Source organism: Ascaphus truei, chromosome 2 (genome assembly GCF_040206685.1).
Source record: "Ascaphus truei isolate aAscTru1 chromosome 2, aAscTru1.hap1, whole genome shotgun sequence".
Classification (NCBI taxonomy): domain Eukaryota; kingdom Metazoa; phylum Chordata; class Amphibia; order Anura; family Ascaphidae; genus Ascaphus; species Ascaphus truei.
Genome location: NC_134484.1, coordinates 254,347,238 through 254,368,040, shown reverse-complemented (window position 1 = coordinate 254,368,040; position 20,803 = coordinate 254,347,238). Strand labels below are relative to the sequence as shown.

At 42.1% G+C, this 20,803-nt stretch overlaps 1 protein-coding gene across 7 annotated transcripts in view; it reads left to right on the top strand.

Moving 5' to 3' along the window:
• LOC142487227 (uncharacterized) overlaps positions 1 to 20,803 on the top strand; it is a 90,046-nt gene that overhangs the window by 32,645 nt on the left and 36,598 nt on the right. For all 7 annotated transcript variants that reach the window (XM_075586122.1, XM_075586119.1, XM_075586123.1 and 4 more), the window contains one exon: positions 5,244 to 5,324. In XM_075586122.1, the coding sequence (XP_075442237.1) occupies positions 5,244 to 5,324 (81 nt within the window). The remainder of the gene's footprint in view (positions 1 to 5,243; positions 5,325 to 20,803) is intronic.

Sequence of the window (20,803 nt, the reverse complement as noted above, 5' to 3'; positions counted from 1 at the left end):
CAATCAATTCACTGCAATTTGGGCCATCAGAGTGTCTCACAGAAACACTGACATACAAAAAACCTTGTCAATTATATCAATAGACTGTGTCATATTACAATGTACACAAATCAGGTGAAATATAATAGGGCACTTAGCTCAACTTTGCTGTACAATATCAATCATTTGTTTTGCACAACGCTTTTTCCACGACCTCAGTGTTATAATTCCTTTCCAGAAATCTGCCCTTTAATATTTCAGCTTGGTTCCTAAACACCTCTATATCGGTGCAGTTTCGTCGGAGGAGGCGGTTGATGCTAATTTTCTACTCAACAGCAGTTGTCATCACCCTAGATGGCTGAATAACATACCTTACGGCCAGTTTCGCCGAATCTGACGAAACTGCACAGATGCCATCCCGGCATCGTATGTATGTATGTGTATATATATATATATATATATATATATATATATATATATCCCTGTAGAGCTTTTCTAATTGTAGAACGGTGGATGGCTATACGTTCTTTCAACATCCTTACCGTTTTGCCTATGTGAGCTCTACAGGCTAATACTGATGACCAGGAATTCAAATGCTTGCCAGTTGCAAAGCACTTCAGAGACATGAGACACTAATTGGCGACGTTTCGCTGCATGCCCATTCTTCAAGTCCCAATGCCCATACGGGGCGGTGACAGAAACAAACTTTTGTTACAGAATGAGGCCAGACTCATTTTTGAACTAAGGACTGTAGCACCACATGGACTCAACGAGGATCTGAAGTTGGGCTGTTTCCTATGATGTGATGGCAACGTTTGACAACACGGGGTGATGTCATGCACAAGCACCATAAGCACGGAGGTTCAACCTATGCGCAGTCTGAATTTCGGGATCGGATGCAGTACGACATCCCTGACTCAGTTACGCATGTGCAGCATCGTTATTATGCTTTCTGGCTGTCGCCTCGGTCGCTGACTGCAGCGTAATTACGAGCAGGGAAGGTCATTGGCTCAGCATCTGCATCAGGAACCAGACTAGTGTTTTCAAAATGGTGGTGCGTTCCACGGGTCGTTTGCGTGTTACAGACTGTTTACACATGTGGTTTTCGCGGGCTTTGCTGGTTCCTACACGGGTGAGTTGCATGAATTGTATGATTGGCAAGGGTATATATGATGGGTCACTGCCACTCATTCACTGCACTTCCCTGAGGAAGGTCACGTTGAGCTGACAGAAACGTTGGATGCAGTGCCATGTATTGCTGAGATGAATACATGGTTACATAGTAGATGAGGTTGAAAAAATACATAGGTCTATCAAGTTCAATCTATGCTAAATTTAGACAACAGATACTTTATCCTATACTATACTTACTTATTGATCCAGAGGAAGGCAAACTAAAAACCCCATTAAGGGGAAAAATTATTTCCTTCCTGACTCCAAGAATTGGCAATCGGATTAATCACTGGATCAACATTCTTCCCATGTATACTTATTTGGTATATCCCTGTATACCTTTTACCATCTAAAAAGATGTCCAACCTTTTTTTGAACAAATCTATTGTATCTGCCATCACAGTCTCCATGGGTAATGAATTCCACATTTTAACTGCCCTTACTGTAAAGAACCCTTTCCTTTGTTGCTGGTGAAATTTCCTTTCCTCCAACCTTAAGGGATGGCCCCGAGTCCTTTGTACTGCCCGTGGGATGAATAGTTCTTTTGAAAGCTCCTTGTATTGTCCCCGAATATATTTGTATATAGTTATCATATCCCCTCTTAGACGCCTCTTTTCTAATGTAAATAAATCTAATTTAGCTAGCCTCTCCTCATAAGTTTGAATGTCCATCCCCTTTATTAATTTGGTGGCTCTTCTCTGCACTCTCTCTAGTTCCATAATGTCTTTTCTTAGGATTGGTGCCCAAAATTGTACTCCATATTCAAGGTGTGGTCTTACTAGTGCTTTGTAAAGGGGCATAATTATGTTTACTTCCCTTCCTTCCATTGCCCGTTTGATGCAAGATAAGATTTTGTTTGCCTTTGCAGCTACTGCATGACATTGGGCACTATTGCTAAGCCTGCAGTCTACAAGCACTCCTAAATCCTTCTCCATCAAGGATTCCCCCAATATATCTCCATTTAATTTGTAAGTCGCCTTTTTATTCTTGCATCCCAAATGCATAACCTTACATTTATCTGTAATAAACCTCATTTGCCATTTACCTGCCCACGTTTCCAGTCTCTCCAAGTCCTTCTGAAGAGAAATTACATCCTGCTCTGATTCTATTACCTTACACAATTTAGTATCATCAGCAAAGATGGAGACTTTGCTCTCGATCCCAACCTCAAGGTAATTTATAAACAAGTTAAAAAGCAGGGGTCCCAGTACCGATCCCTGAGGTATTCCACTCACGACTTTAGCCCAACCTGAAAAAGTTCCATTTATGACAACCCTCTGTGGTCTGTCCTTTAACCAGTTTTCAATCCAGGTGCATATATTATTACTGAGTCCAATTTTCTTTATTTTGTACACCAACCTCTTGTGTGAAACCGTATCAAAAGCCGTTGCAAAATCTAAGTAGACCACATCAACTGCATTACCCTGGTCTAAATTCCTACTTACCTCCTCAAATAAACAAATAAGGTTAGTTTGGCAAGACCTATCCTTCATAAATCCATGCTGACTATTACTAATAATTTTGTTTCCCATGAGGTATTCCTGAATATTATCCCGTATTAAACCTTCAAGTTGTTTCCCTACTATTGAAGTCGGGCTTACAGGTCTGTAATTTCCCGGTTGTGATCTAGCTCCCTTTTTAAATATAGGCACCACATCTGCTTTACGCCTATCTTGTGGTACTGAGCCTGTGGAAATGGAGTCCTTGAATATTAAATATAATGGTTTGGCTATTACTGAGCTTAACTCCTTGAGAACTCTTGGATGTATGCCATCGGGGCCAGGTGCCTTATTTACTTTAATTTTTTCAAGTCGCTTATGAACTTCTTCCTCAGTTAACCAATTGTTCATTAATATGGAGGTTGTGGCTTCCTCCTGCGGCACTACTATTGAACTTGATTCTTCCCTGGTAAACACAGAGGCAAAGAATTTGTTTAATACCTCCGCTTTTTCCTTATCTCCAATAATAATCTGCCTACCCATCTCACACTGAAAGAGTCCTATTTTTTCTTTTCTCATTTTATTTGTTATTAAGGTACTTAAACAACTGTTTAGGGTTGACCTTTCTATTGCAATCCTTTTTTTCATTATCCATTTTTGCTCATTTGATTGCCCTTTTACAATTTTTGTTACATTCCTTATAATTCTGATACGATGTCTCCGTCCCTTCTGACTTAAAGAATCTAAACACCTTCCTCTTCTTGTCCATTTCCTCCCCTACCTGTATATTTAGCCACATTTGGTTTTTACTTATTTCTTTTATACTTATTACCCAAGGGTATACACTGATAAGTGTGCTTTTCTAACAATGTTTTAAAGACTGACCATTTATCTTCTACATTTTTCCCTGCAAAAACATCATCCCATTGTATTACTACTAGACTAGACCTCAATTTATTAAAATCTGCCTTTCTAAAGTTCAAGGTCTTTGTTGAACCCAAGAAATCTCTTTTTTGATCATTTATTTCAAATGAGACCATGTTATGATCACTGTTACCCAAATGTTCCAGGACTTGAATATTTGTTATTACTTCTACATTGTTTGATATGACCAAATCCAGTATTGCCCCTCTCCTGGTTGGTTCCTCAATAATTTGGGTCAGATAATTGTCTTTAAGCATCCCCAAAAACCTGTTTCCTTTTGTTGTAACGCTAATCTCATTGCCCCAGTCTGTCTGGATAATTAAAATCTCCCATTATGCAAACATGACCCAGTTTTGATGCCTTTTCCATTTGCAAAAGTGTTTTAGCTTCCTCAATCTCAGATATTTGGTGGTTTATAGCATATTCCCACAAACATTTTCTTAATACTTTTACCTCCACTGCTTATTTCTACCCACAAAGTCTCTACATTTTCATCATTCCCTTCATAAACATCATCCCTTATAATAGGTTTTAGATCCGGTTTAACATATAAACATACTCCACCTCCCCTTCTATTTGTTCGATCCTTCCGAAAAAGGGAATAACCCTCTAAATTAACTGTCCAGTCATGAGTTTAATCCCACCATGTTTCAGTAATGCCTATGATATCATACTGCTCCCTTGCAGCTATTAATTCAAGCTCCCCCATTTTATCTGTCAGGCTTCTTGCATTAGCAAGCATGCATTTAAGTTTTTTTTCAGCCTATACTATTATCTTATCTGCTCCTTCCTTTCTGCTCCCACTTGGTTTAGTCTTTAGAAGTTTTCTAGTCTTATCTGTATTTACTATGCGTGTCTCACTGCTTGTCAAACTCGCACTTGCCCCCATTCTACCTCCATACCACCTTGTATCCTCCTCTATTCCATTTAGTTCATTATCTGTTTCATTCCCCTCCCCCCTCCATCCTAGTTTAAAATCTCCTCCAACATTTTTAGCATTCTCACCCCTAGCACAGAAGATCCTTCTTCATTGAGGTGCAATCCGTCCCTAGAATATAGATGGCACCTCTCAGAAAAGGATCCCAGTGCTCTAAAAACCCAAACCCCTCCTTCCTGCACCACTTTCTTAGCCATGCATTAACCTCCCTGATCTCTGACTGTCTCCCTGCGGTAGCGCATGGCAGTGGTAGTATTTCAGAAAATACTACCTTGTAGGTCCTTGCCTTAAGCTTTTGGCCTAGATCCCTGTAATCATTTTATAGGACCCTCCATCTTTCTCTAACTTTGTAATTTGTGCCAACGTGTACCAAGACCGTTGGGTCAATCCCAGCCCCCCCCCCCCCCCCCAACAATCTGTCTACCCCATCCGCAATGTGCCGAATCCGAGCACCCGGGAGACAACAAACTGTTCGGTTCATGCGGTCACGGCAACAGATTGCCCTATCTACCCTCCTAATAATGGAGTCCCATACCACCACAATCTTTCAGTTTTTCTATTTACCTGGCAGTGTGCTGTTTCTGTTCTCTGGATTCATGTTTGGTAACATTTTTGTCTTTATTTGCATATGGGACAAGCATCAGGGTTTTTTCAAGTTTACAGTGTGCCGTGTGTGTGTGTGTGTGTGTATATATATATATGCACATATACACGCTTTGTCAATAAACCATATACATTAATAATAGAGACACTATGGAAGATACTCACAGTGCCATGTGTTTGGTTCGCAGATATCCAAAGGTTGGAAGTGTGCTCTGGGACCACATTGCAAGAGATGCTCAATACATGCAAAAGTTCTGAACCCGCCATTGGTAAGCAGTTGATAACCGTGAAAGAATAACCATGATTTATTTAACTGCTTCATCCCTGCTACAGTAACAGCACTAGCTACGTAATTGTTGTTTACTTCCGTCTACCCTTTTATGTTATCGCTGGGTTTTTTTTCCTATCCACCAAGTGGGGGGAAAAAGTACCAGATTTATTAAATCGAAAGGTCCCATAGCATACAATGTCTTTTTTTAATTTATTTTTATTGCAAGTAGGAACGTGGTGTGTTGGGTTTTTTTTTTGCTCCAGTTTTGGGTGACACTTTTTTCTATACATAACCCTCAATGAATTATAGCTAAAGTTGCTTTTCTCCTGTACTTGACCCTCTTATCACTCCCTTGGGTGCCCCATGGACTTTCAGCTTGTTTTCTAGGGTCTATTGATCGTGTTCTGCCTCCTTGTGGAGCGCTGAATGCAATCTGACCAGCAGAGGAACCAAAGGAGAGGATTGCTCTGCAGTGACACAGCGATCATGTGATCGTTCCTGAGGAGGCTCGGCTTGGGCCCCCTATTTGGAAGGATACACCAGCATTTTTTTTACTTATTTAGCTCTACACCACTTAAAGCTGCAGTTCAGTCAATATCCTGCATGTGTGTTTTTTTAATAAATCAGTTCTGTAGTAAGAAAAAATACTTTTAGCATTTTCTGTTTTTAAAAAAACAACTTTGAAAGACCAATTTTCTTGTATTCTATTTTAACAGCCATTTGCTAAGGCACTGCCCCTTCATGTCCTGTCACAAGCCCTGGCACACCCCTTTGTCAGCCCTGCCCTCCCTCTAGCACATATCAGTGCAGAATTGCTCATGAATATTCATGAGCTTCCACTGACAGACAAGCAGAATATAAACAGATCCCTTCACTAATTATGTCACCAAATTTCGACCTATCAATACATGGAGAACGGATTGACCTGCAGCTATACAGTTCTTTAGGTGATTAGAGATTGCACACATAAAACTATTGAAGTAAAAAAATAAATTAAAAAAAAAAAAAAAAGACTGAACTGCAGCTTTAAGATCGCATTTTTTTTTTCTTCTCCAGTTATCCAGCTTTTGCTTTGGGATCCTTTTGGTATCACCCATGTCCTAGTTCATTAGAGAGAGCTATCGGTATACGCTCTATTAACCAGTTGCAGCAAAGTATTCCAATCCCCTTTTTCCCACTCCAGCTGCCAGTTGTGTTCTAGGGTTAACCCCTCTCCTAAACTTTAGCACACTATGCCAATATTGTAGGTTTTTCATGGACGGGAAGAAGACTCAGAGAATATGTTCTCATCAAGTAATACGCTTTCTACCCAAAATATCACAGATAAAATCAGTGTTTATTTCCTGGGGTTATACAAGTTGTACAAAACATAATCACGCCTACAGTATGGTGGGAGATTAGAAGCCTACAAAATCATCTGAGTTCTGATTTAATACCTAGGGGGCTGCGAATAAATTTAAGTCCCGCTAAACAAATACAGGAACCAGAATTTATTGAAACTGGGATGCCATCATAACAAAATGTTCTCAAGATCTTATGCGATTAATGGTGGACCATGAATAAACGTCAGTTTAGAGAGGCAAAAAACTAAGCGACAAATTGGACAAAATACCTAAGTTCCCCTAATTTGAGCAACAAGTTAAAGCTAACATTGATTGATAAAACAGATTACCGGTGCTCAACCAAAATGTCCCTTCAGTTGAATGAAAGATGATCTAATGTCGTGTCTTCAGAGGGCTGGGTTCCTCAGCCCCCCAAGGTTCTGCCAGGGAACCTCCAAAACGTGTATGCAAAAAACAGAGAAGACAAACACAGACCGCTTAGATAAATAAAAATATACATATTAGGACACAAGCCCCTATCCTTACTTACAAGTAAAGAATCTTTGGTGCAGCTTCAGAGAAATGCAAGAGTAAGTTCCACCATAGCAGAGAACTGTGTCCCATCAATATGTGTCCATAGAACGTTGCATATAGCTATTGTCCTTAACTGGAACACTTCGTGATTCTCTGCCTGGTAATGGCTCGTCAGGGGTGCCCGGTAGGAACCGGGCCTCTAAGGAACCGCAATCGCTAAGCTCCCATGCATCGTGATCCTCTGGTCTTCCGGGTACTCGCGCTCACAGCCAATGTTCACGTCTGACATGACAACGTCAGATCAGACCATTGGAAAGGAACTTGCTCCTCTTGCAACACTCTGAATAGAGTAACAGCGCCACCATGCGAACCCAACTAGTTTTGCTTACTCCTTAAGCTTCGTCAGGGGGGAGTGGCTATACTTCATACTCATACTTTTTATACCTCCAAATTGATTGGTCAATTAACTATAAATTAAACCATATGTAATTCCTGAATGCAGTTAAATAAATAACATTGTTAGATTTGTTAAAGAAATAATAGACAGGAAACATAGAAAATACCACAGAGACCTAGAGGACTTTAGAGAAATGAAAGTGTACAGGCACCACTTTAGTACTTTGAAATATGTAATACCTAATGGAGAATCATCCACTGACTGGTATGAATCAGATTCTGAAACGCCAAGGCACTAACAAAAATCTAAAAAGTCCAAAAATATAATGGTACCACAAACCAATTATTTAAATGCCCCTTCATCATCCATGAATTTTTTTAGAGGAGCCCACATCACGAAACAGATTCTACATCGAAGACAGAAGACCAGAAGGGGCAAGAAGCAGACAAATTTGGGCTTACAAACTAACAAATACAAACCATAAATGACATTTCAATTGTGGAGGATAAAACACAAATTATTAACCTCATGGACTACACACTCAATAAAAATCAATGCAAAATACTTACAAAAGTACTCACCTACAGCATTTTTTTTTTTTTTGTGCTAAAAATCACTTAGTTACCCTGAAGCAACTGGGCCACAAAATGAACTTGACAAGATCTGGAGGATCTCAGAACTATACTGAAGGAAATCGAACAAGTAGCAGGTCAAGGCCCTGACTCCACGCTGAAGCCATATATTCTATTTACACCACAGTTGGGGATTAGTGCAAATGTAGAAACCTTTTGTGAGCTTGTAACAAAATACTTTGAGAAACTAGATGTGGAGAATCATAAGAAGGCCACGAACGTTGACAAACATGACTCGGAGGCTCTCAAACCACTTGAAGACGACGAGTCGATTACGTTCAAACCTTGGTATAAAGGAGGGAATATTCTAATCCTTAAAATTGTTGATTACGTCAGAGAAAACCTTACACTCCGTGACAAAGTGCTATAAGGCACCGTCACATGATCCATGCAAAAACTTTACAACATTCTTAAAGATGGGTATGTAAATAAACTAATAACAAAAAGTACTTGATTTCATGTAAAAGATCCCACTATAGCAGCATTTTACATTTTACAGCATTTCTAAGGTGCACACAAATTCCACTAAGCCACCAGGTTGGCATATTATATCAGAGAATAGCAATTTAACAGAAAAATTTAGCCAATATGTGGACCAAATCTTGTAACAAATTGTCTCATCTCTACCATCATATGTTAGAAAGACAGTGGCGAGAAAAAGTTTTTGAGCCTCTTAGATTTTTAACATATTTCAAGCCTAAAATATTACTAGAGTTTAATTTAAGTACTAATTAAGTAATAATCCCAGAAGAACAGGGCATTACTGGCCAATAATGTCCTGGCTGGAAGAGTTTAAGGCCTGAGGCGAAGCTGCGGGACTTTAACCAAGCTAGGCCATTATTGGCCAGTAATGCCCTATTCTGAGGGGATTATTACTATTATAAGATAAATGTGGGCTTATTTTTATTTATTTTCTATATTTTTCATTAAAAAAGAACACATTTGGAGTCGTATTGATTTTTATCAGTATGATCGTTTACATTATTTAGCTTTTACTGCACGTGTTTATTAAAATTTTATTGTACATACGCACCCTTTCTATATACACACACGCACTCTGCAGTCATATATATTAGTGCCAAAAGTTTTGTGCCATTATTGAATGGATAATGCCTGGAATTTAACCAATCAGAGAGCCCTGGCTGGATGAGTTGAGGGCCCGAGGTGAAGCAGGCTGCTGCCCCCTCTACATCCATAAAACACACACTAGCAGCCCCCTCTACACTCTCTACAGCCCTCATGTAAACCCACACACTGCAGACACACTCTGCACCCCTCCTCCACCCACAAAACACACACTGCAGCCCCCCCTCTGCACCTACAAAACACACACTGCAGAGACACATACAAATCAACAAAACAGACTCTGCTACCTCTACATCCACAAAACACACACCAGCAGCACCCCCCCCCCCCCCCCGCCCCTCTACACCCACTGCAGCCCCCGGTAAACCCACACACTGTAGACACACACACACCAACAAAACACTCTGCACCTCTCCTCCACCCACAAAACACACACTGAAGACACACTGCAGCTCCCCCTCTAAACCAACAAAACACACACACAGCAGACACACACCAACAAGACTCTGCTGCCCCCTCTACACCCACAAAACACACACCAACAGAAGACACACACATTAATAAAACATTCTGCTGACCCCCTTTACACACACAGAAACACAAACCTTTCCCCTCACTCTCCTGTGCAAAGCTCTCTGTAGGCAGGGAGTGGGAGTCCAATCACCTCCCCTGTCTAAGAGAAAATGTCACTATTTGTAAATGAGAACTGAATGTTGATTGGCTGAAAAACTGCCAAAAATTCCGGGCCATTACTGATTGGTTAAAATTCCGGGCAGCTTTAGCCTATAATAATAGATAAAGATAACCCGATCAAACAAATAACACAAAAACATAATACTTTTTGAAGTGAAACTTCTGTAGCCCTGGGTAGTTTTGGGCTATTCTGTCCTCCTACTGGCAGTAAAGCTTAGTAAGGGTAGGTTTGCCAGAAGTAATCATGGGTTTTCCCCACACACATGCAGCTCAGTGAGTCAGAGATGGTGGGCAATCAGGCCTGCTGTCCAATCAGTGACAGAGGGTTGCTTCTCACTGGAACTGATTTAATGAGTTGCTCTTCCTGATTTAGCCAGTTGGTCTCTACCTTTGAGAGAGACAGGTTCACCAATACTAAGCTATCAGGGCTCTGGCAGGCTTGAGGCCCTCCCTCCAGTGAGAGGTGGGGAACCATACCTCCTATCCCAAAAGGGGGTAGGGGAAGAGCAAGGACCACTCTTGGTGCCCATTGGCTGGGAGTATGATCCAGGGACATCCTGAGTGTGAAGACCCTTCTATTGCTGTCATCTGTGGCTGCTGATAAAGGAAGACCAAATAAAGATCCTGTGTTTTACCTATACCTTCCTGGCCCAAGACTGAAGTCTATTCGGAGGAGGGGGACTTCACCCCATACACTTGGGGGCTGCACAAGATGGAGGCGCTGCACCTGAGATTAGAATTTGGGCCAGACCCCAGAAGCCTGTCCTGTTATTCCCCTACAACACCATGCGGGAGACCCAGGGCCCCCTGTTACCAGCATGTATGCACCACACAAAGCCATGTAACCAGAGTAGCATTTCCCCTAGGAGACTCTGTGAGATTTGGTGGGAGAGACAGGGTTACATTTGGAGGCGCTGCTGAGATAAATCAGGACAGGCTTTCAGCGAAGCAAAACTGGAAGAGTAAGATGTATACTTCCAGAGCAAGTGTTGGAGAGCACGGGAGTCTAGGTGTAGTCAGGGGGTCCCTGAACCTCGCAAAGCATGGCCTAAGACTGGCCTAAAGAGGTGAACAGAGTTGGCAGCTGAACTATAGCTGTTCTAGTCCCTTGACACGAGTGATCGTAGGATGCCTGAAGGAAGTATACTGGGTAACATGGGTCAGCAACTTCTGGAGAGGGTCTGCGGTACTGGCAGCCAAAAGTAGGTGACGCCCATGCTGCGGGGGAGAAGACCCCCAAAAGCACTTCTAGCCGGCAGTCAGTTTATCACCACAGAGCACTTGACTGGACTGTTATCATGTGCAGTATACAAAGAAAGAGTTTTGCCTATCCTGGGGTATGCTAAAATTATTACTGGTTAGAGGCTGAAATGGAGTGTGGTGTTTACAGAAGAGTGAGTTCCCTTCCAAACAGTGAAGGTTGTGCTATTGTAAAAACCGTGGGTTCAACTAAGATGGCGGATGCTGTGTGTGTCAGTGCCCCGCGTGGCGTTTAAGATGGCGGTTCCCGCCGGGTCTGAATGGTGCACATGCTGTGTGCATTCAGGCTACAAGAAAGCTGTGTGCAAAGATTTGGCCGGGTTGTGGCGCAAAAGCCAACGCCCTGTCTGAAGGAGGGAAGTGGCGCGAAAGCAGGCGCCACGCCCCCCTGTAGTGTGACTGGCCCAGAGAAGAGTCCACGTCATGCAGAGATGCCGAGTGCCCCTCCTCTAATCTCCACCAGAGGGAGGGGGCACGAGGAGAGCCAATCACGAGGTGCTAATCGGAAGGAAGGAGGAGCCGGATGTGACCTTCCACACCTTCAGTCTTGTAGAGCTGGCGATCAAGACAGAGCACATTGTCGAGCCCCAATGTTATCCACGATACCTGCAGCTAGCAGTATGACTACGGGTCACGGTACCACTTACCAACTCCCAGGAGGCTTCCTGGTGGTGGACAACTCCCCAGCAGGGGACAAACCGATGCACAGCGAAGGGATGAATGAATAATCAGAGGGATTTATTCAGATAAAAAACATGGACAAAAAAGCACTGATACAGACACTCTAACATGTTTCACACACAGGGTGCTTTATCAAAGAGTGAATATGAGTCTCTGAGTGATGTTCTTATAGTCATCTTCTAGTCTTATAAGAACATCACTCAGACTCATATTCACTCTTTGATAAAGCACCCTGCGTGTGAAACATATTAGAGTGACTGTATCAGTGCTTTTTTGTCCATGTTTTTTATCTGAATAAATCCCTCTGATTATTCATTCATCCCTTCGCTGTGCACCGGTTTGTCCCTTGTTGGGGAGTTGTTCACATACTGCATGCAGATACCAGGGAGCACGCCAAGCAGAGGTCTGTGGGTTCTGACGCTGAATACTTCTGGCTGTGACGCGGAGTTGTGAGAGCTGTGTTTAGCAATGCGGGAGGTGTGGACACCACACTCGAAATCAACAGTGCCGTGAGAGATGTGCCAGTCGAGGATAACTCCCTGATGTAAGGCGTGCAACAATTGTTTGCTATACCAGATGCTCCCCCCCTCTCCAGCAGCCCATTTGCCAAGTCGTGAGAACTATTACCCATTGATGGGTGTTTTGTTACTATACAGTGGAATTTCTGCCTTATTTTCTTATCTGTGAGTGACTCTTGAGCACCGGTTTCCTAGAGCACAATATGCTCTGATATCTTCCTGGTGGTGGAGGTGGGAGGCCGAGAATATCTCAGGTGTCTGTGCCTGCAATACAGACTGCCTGGGCCTGAGCCAAGCACCACTGCACGGTGTCCGCAGTGTGGGATCTTCTACTTGTGGCCAGTAGATCCCTTTCCAACTGTTGTGGCTCCTACGGATGTCCCCAAGCAACCTTGACGGAGGTGGACAACCTAGAGGTAGATGTCAGTCCGGGCCCGTGCGCCCTATCTGGTGTCCCAGAGCCGAGTTCCGCAGCGGGTAATGTGCTACCAGAACTCGAAGAAGAGAAGGTGACTTCCCAAGGGAGAGGGGAATCGCTGCTGTTGCGCCTCCTCACTTCTCCATCAAAAGTGAGGAACCCCGCTGTCGCTCCCCTGCGGAGATGTCCCTGCCTGCCTCGTCGGACGACGAGAGTGCAAGTGTATCATCGGTGGTGACGCGCCTACCGGCGGACCACTACAGCGGTGCCGTCCTGTGTGAACCACACCTGTGATGTCGAGCAGCTGAGTCCATAGATCCCCTAATAGCAGGCGCTGGTGCGGCCTGAACCGCACAGCTGTGGCGACTCCCAGCGTGGTGTAGATGGGACCCGAGATGACTACATAGGCTGAGAGAACTATTGCGAGCCTGCGGAGCGGGAAGGAACCACCACCCCCTTACTCCCGCCAGGTGATGCAAGAAGATGACGCTGAGAGAGCATCCTGCGGCCTACCCATGGCATACCCGCGATCCTGCAGTGCCACTTCCAGTGCAACGACCAGCTGACGACATTCTTCCGGTGCGAGACCTGTTCCGGGACTCGGCGACGTCGACCAATGATGATGGCACATCCGGTTTCCCCTGCGGGGTGAACCGGAAGAGTGCGGCTCCCGACATCATCCGCACCGGGCCTATCTGAAGATGAAGAGGCAGTACATGGAAGCTGTACTAGGCAGAGGAAAACATACTGTAGACACAGAGCCTCCCCAGACATCTACAGGTCACAGCATAGCCCGACTTCGAGACTGTGTTAAGGACTGTGCTGTTTCCCCGCCACCTGTCCCTAGTGCCAATGCCCCGGCCACCGCCAATGCCCATGCCCCATCCAGTTCTGGGTCATGGTCAGGTCATCAGGGTCCTAGTGGGGATAATGTAACTAAGATGCCCAAATTATCTACGGACTGGCGGAACTGGGTGACCAGTGATGGAGGGTCTGATGGGGAGATACCATGGAGTAGTAGAATCCCTGTGTCTAATCCTGCTGTGTTTAAACCTATGCCTAGCGGTAAAACCAGGGGAAACATGTCTTCTGAAAGGGAGAGTTCAGTATGTTCCAAGTCACCGGTAATTAACCCCACAGTGTATAAACATGTGAGTCGAGGGAAAGGTAAAGGTTTGCTGATTGGCTCGCACGCTGACTGGCACGCGTGTGCGCGCATGCACGGACTGGTGCATGCGCACAGACTGGCGCACACACACTGAAACACACCCACAAGGAATTCAAAGTTGCTATAAATATAGAAGTGCAAATAGCTAAAACACGCGTTCCAAGTCAAATTTCTTTGCGTTTTGGCACTGAAATTGTTTTTTAATTAAAAATATCACCATTACTAATACAATTTCTGTGAGAAAACAGTGACAAAGACAAAGTAGTTTCACTTAAAATGCGCGTGCTCGGCACACACATACTTTTGCTATTTCAACTTTTATTTATCCATAAATTATTCATTATTCATGTGTCAAAAAGTATGTGAACCTTTAGATTCGGTACTTGGTGGCACCCCCTTGAGCAGCAACAACTTCAACGAAAACATTTTCTGTAACTGCTGGTCAGCCTTGCACGTCGGTTTTGAAGAATTTCGGCCCATTCCTCCTTACAGAACTGCTTCAACTCTGTGAAAGTTGTGAATAAAAAAACAAACATCATAATCTGAGGATCATTGCAGAATGACAAATAAGTTTATTGCAGTGTACGGTGCACACGCAGAGGAGAGTTTCAAAATAAAACTCTCCCAACGACATGGTGGCATACAGGCCTTATTTATACACAAAATACTAAGCCCACGCCCCCTATACGAGGTTGCGTGTCATCACTACGTAAACACAATATGAATATGAACACATTGAGTTAATAACATTATTATGGGATGCATAAATGAAATGATTCAGCAATATTCCTTATACAAGCCGGTGACTTTTACTCTACATACGGCACTTCATGGGCCCCCCCTCGGAATGCGAGACAGTGCATATCTGTCTCTTATTTTCATAACATTGGCACTTGCTCTTCTCCACGGTCTTGTGGCTTAAGTGAACCGCTCAATATCAATTGGAAGTTCAGCAGAAAAAAAATGTATTTTAAACTAACTTCCATACCAACTTTCATACAGACAATAGACAATATCAAGCACCTAAGATGGATGCTGACTTAAAATGGTTGCTTAGATCCCAATGCTGTTATGTCAGACCTCCCCCCCTTACGTCATATTCTCACTTTGTCACTCCCTCCTTTTTTTATTCTTAAAAGATCGCTTTTGAGAATTAAGTTTATGATGATAGTCCAGGGATAACTCAGAGGACAAGGGCGCGTGCCCTTCACTGTCATAGTCTCGTAAGGCGCTGCGGCCAATATGTCTTTTGGAGTTGAATAACTGTGGTCGTCATCTTCTTCAAGGGACTGCTGTTTCTGGCATCTGTAAAGAGTGGCATCAGATTGGGAGAGACACATGACCCATAAATTGATTCTTGTTCCTAGTGTGTTATACACCCTTTAAAGAGGTTCCCTTAAAACATTGGAAAAATACAGAAATTATACACATAATACTAAAAACCTTATTTTATGCAAGCAACCTTTCTTTGGATATGCAGTTGCTAGATAAAGGAAATTGCATCTATCTCTATCATCATATACTTTCAGAATCATCACAACATTCTATTACTGAGAATTGAGGGGGTTTGGTATCTGTGGAAGCGAAATGCATGATCCTCACCCCTGCACGCATTATATACATCATTCACTCAGAATATCAGAGCAGACGATGTCTGCGATGGGTCAACATGGCTGACTTATGATCCTTTCCTTGTGATTGACACACGCCCCTGGGTGACCCCCTCCTTTCGGTGGAGGTGCAACACACTTCTGGATCAAAGTTTTGCTGCACATGACACATACATAGAGAGTGACGAGTACTGCCAAAACACATACAAGAGCATTCACAAGCCAAGCTTCCAGGAAACCAATCCTCCCATTAAGGCTCAATTGTACATACACCTTAAATTTCTAACTTAAACACACTCTAAAGAATAAAAATATTGAGTCTCTGAAAAAAAATTAAATGTTCTGATAAAAACGGGCCTTCGCCTGGTGTCTTATTTTCCTCGATGGTTAACGGTTAGAGTTTTGACTCGGCAAGACATTAACTTGCTGCGGCTGTGCTTTAGGTGACTTTGGTCTTTGGTGGAGCTGGAACGTTTGATAGAGCTGGAACGAGCTTTACGTGCTTTGGGTCCAGGAAAAGAACTCTGCTACTTTAATTGCTGTATTGGTGGTTACTTTAGGCTTTTTCACCTGGGATGAAAAGCATACTTGCGCAGGAAATATGTGACTATTAACCCCATCTCGAGTAGGTGCACTTTCAACTTTGCCTAGAGAGACTCAAAAAATGTATTAGTTGCATACAACTTATTGTTTTATTACCAATAACTTTGTCCTTAATTCGTTCCTTTGGACTGCTGATAGTCACAAGTAATCCCATATGTGTCTCATAGGGAGATAATTTATACCTAGGAATAAATTCTTGTATCAATGTGTTTACTCCTGTCTTAGCATCCACATATAGACAGAGGTATTCCCTATTAATGTTCCTAATTCGTTCCTCAAATTAAAACTAAGTAGCCAATGTGAACCTGACTTTGATATAATCTAAGTTCCTGAAACTTTGGGGCCTCATCCCTTGCCAAACCACTTGCTTCCATTTTCATTCTATCTTGTCTGCAGGCCCTATCCCTAAGACCTGGGAAACTGTCAGAGTTTGTCCCAATCTTCAAAAGTGGGGACAAAAAATACTGTCTCAAACTACAGGCCAATCTCGTTTCTCCCAATACTATCCACTGTCATGGAAAAATATTCACCCCCAATTAAGCAATTATTTTACCCATACAAATTTCCCTAGCCAATCCCTATCTGGCTTTTACCCCAACACTCCACTGTAACTATTCTGCTAAAAAAAAACCTGAAATGCCTTGTATATAATGCATACCTTATTCACTTATGTAACTGCTTTTGCAACTATGTATCCCCTGTATTTAACCCTATGCACAAGACACACCCACAAATGAGTGGTGACTCCCAAATTCACCCCTTCCTGGCAAACCCATTCTAGATTACACAGCAATTTTTACAATAACCACTGCTTACGGACACCTTTGGAAAAAATAAATGGTTAAAAGTTATAACATACATCACATATTCAGTTAATAGACAAATGATTTTGTATAAGACTTCACACTAATGTCTTGCTTTATAGAATCTCTTTGCACAGTGCTGAGCACACGGTCAGCTTTATAATTTTAAAGACACTCTGCACATTCATCTGACTAAAGAAATTTTTTTATTTTATAAGCTTGTTTCTGGGCGTTTCGCCAATTGACCATGAACAGATAAGATAACGGCACACCACGGCTTCTTCCTGAGAAATAATAATTATTGGATTGGAACTTTTGCTTAAAGTTTAAATACATGGAGCTTTATCCAGAGCCCTAAGAACTACATTTTTTATGGCCTCTCAAAAATTAACCAACGGGATTTTATATAGCTGAGGTTTATATAACTTCTTAACACACAAATAACTCCACACGCTCATGCTATCTCCCTCCACTCAGTTCTTTTTAAATGTCTTTTGTTTGAACTTTCATAGTTTCACTGACTTCATTCACTACAAATTTATGCTATCCTGTTGCAATTCTGTCCTTTCTCAAGCTACACAAACCTATTTCTCTCCATTAATCAACACTCACAAGTCTAACCCACACTAACTCTTCCTTCATCTCACCTCAGGACTTTTGCTCACTATTTTAAGAAAGAGATTGAATCCATACACCAGAACATTCCCTCTTTTTGCTCCTATCCTACTTTGCTTTCTACTCTCTTCCTGCTTTCCTTGACTCTTTTTCCACTGTCTCAAAAGAGTGTCACCATCACTGTTTATCTCCTCTTCTCCCTCTAATCTGCTACATTTCCATTCTCCTTAAAACATGTAACAGTTTTACCATGACTCAAAAATAGCAAGCTTGACCCTACCTGTCTTTCTAACTACTAAACTTGTCTTGTATTCTCTTGCTTGCTCCATTTTCTCAACACCCATTCTCTTCTTAACCCTCTACAATCTGACTTCTGCACTGCTCCCTCCACGGAGACAATTCTCACTAAAACAACTGATGACCTATATGCTGCCAAAGACATTACACTCTGCTCATATCTCCTCTCTCTGAAGCATTTGCCTCTGTGGACCACACTCTTCTCCTTTCTCTGCACACACTCTCTCTAGTTGACCTTATAACATCTCTTGGGTTTAAATATCACCACTATGCTGACGACACCCACATTTACTTTTCAACCCCTGACCTTACACCTGCCATACAAACCTAAGTTTCTGAATGTCTCTCTGTTATATCATCCTGGAAGACCCTCTTTTGCCTTAAACTTAACATGGCAAAAACAGAGTTCCTCATACTTCCTCCCAAACCTGAAATATCACCTTCCACATTACTCTTGAATCTTTCATCCAGTAGCCCAAGCACACTGCTTAGGGGTCACTCCCAACTCCTCTCTCATATTCTCCTCTTTCCTTCAAAACATTTCTATAACTGTCGCTTTTTCCTCCACAATATCACAAAGATACACCTGTTCCTCTGGTGCTCAACTATTAAAACTCTGATACAGACCCTCATTCTCTCCCATCTTGATAACTGTAATCCCCTGCTTTCCCGCCTTCCTGACTTTCACCTGTCTTCCCTACTATCCTAAACGCTGCTGCCAGAAACACTCTACTCTTTAAACTCTGATTCTGCGTGTCCCCTCCTGAAATTCCTCTCCTGGCTTCTAATCAAATCCTACTGTTTCTGTATGCTCTCCCTACCTACCAATTAGATTGTAAGCTCCTCAGAGCAGGGACTTCTCTTCCTTAATGTTACTTTTATGTCTGGATCACTTATTCCATGGCCTCTTACCTTTACCATTTGCTACCTATATGATTACGACGTGCACCACTGCTGTGAAGCGCTGTGCATATTAATGGCGTTATATACATGAAAACATACAATACAATATATACTTCAAACAATGCTTATGAGCTTTAACCCGCATTTTTAAACACAAAATATTCCCAAACATATACTAATCCTATAGAAATAAAATTGAACTGTGTTTTTACTGGTTACACAATACAGAACACACAATACAAAAAAAACTTCTCTCATACACAGCCAAACAACATCACAAAAATAACGAACAAATAAAAGAAAAACATTTCTCCCCTATTACCCAACAATTTCACCCTGCAACTATATTAATAAAAGTTCCCTTCTCTTTCTTTATTCTCATAAATAACCTGAATTTAAAACTACTCTGATGCTCCGGAGCTTTTGAGTTAACTTTCTTATCTTGGCACATTCTTCGCGCTGGAGAAAAAGGTGGGGGCACGCTCTGTGCTGCTGCGATTCTGATTCTCTTTCTTGCAGACATTTGATTTCATTGTGAGCAAATAATATTCGTGTTTTCGTACGTACTTGCAAGTTCTTGGATGGTGATTTGTGCATACGTGATACTTAGCATGGTTTATCTTTCACACAGGTAATCATTCAGGAAAAATTCATTAGGGTATCAAATCCATCTAGCCACTCTCCATTAAGGGCACAACAATTTTACTTGCCGGCACCGAAACTTGAGTTTATATCAGGAAATGATTTATAACCACTTATTGCATGTGGGGAAATGGAAGGAAAAGCTTCTAAGTTCACACCTGATTTATGCGGCGTCCGCCAGCCGGTCACGCCATGCTTGACTTTAGCCACAAAAACCTCATAAAATCCAAAGATTTATACTGCCACAGACACACAGGGATTACTGAAAGTTAGAAGGTTCCACTATGAGCCCTTGCATTCGCATTCTTACGAATAAGAAAACCGGTGCGGCTGCCCATAGGTTCACGCTTCCTTCCATAGTAATTTATTGCAAACAAACTTTTTTCATTGGGGTGGCATGTTTTTTACTGGGACTTGCATGTGTATTTTCATTGGCCTACAAAACATATTTATATTGTCTCTTCTTGTTCTCTGTATCCATTCTTTATTATTTTTGTCTGCAGACACACAACCTCTAACGGCAAATTTTTAGAACTTTGGTTTCCCATTATTCTCCTGTTACAGTAATCACATTTAATTGACCTGTACAATACTCCTGATACAATAATCAGCGCAAGCTGATTGCGTACAACTCTTTTGGCATTTTATTGTTCTGATTTTTTCACCATAACTATACCCAAGAAAACACTTGAATTACTTCAGCGGGTCCAACCCAGTCCTGATAAACCTTATACTTTTATAACATGGATACAGATAAGACCTTCTAAATGGATATCCATAAATAAACTCACTTGGTATGTTAATGACAAAACAGAGCAAATGTACAATCAGGGACCCTTCCTGCTCAGACAACAAAAATATTTATCACAACCCAGGACAGTCTGAAAAACAATCCCTTAAGCATACAAACACTCACCTTCATCACCAAAACTTTTAACGGGACTCTCACCTTAATCCCAATAAAACTTATTTTTATAACACTTTAAAATGGATACAGGAACAGACAAATAAACTTATTTGAAACTGCTAGGTAAACCCGTCAACCAGATTGATACAGCCTTCAAAACACATCTCGCTACACACCACTCAAATCAACTTTTTAAACTCAGGCTTTCCTCAAAAGGTGCCTTTTACCTTGATTCTTACGAGCGCTCAGATTTGAGTGACCGAGGAGTGTTTTTTTCAGGTGCTCAGGTTCCGGTATATCTGGGTTTCTATTCGGAGCACCATTTGTGAAAGTTGTGAATAAAAAAACACAAGTCATAATCTGAGGATCATTGCAGAATGACAAATAC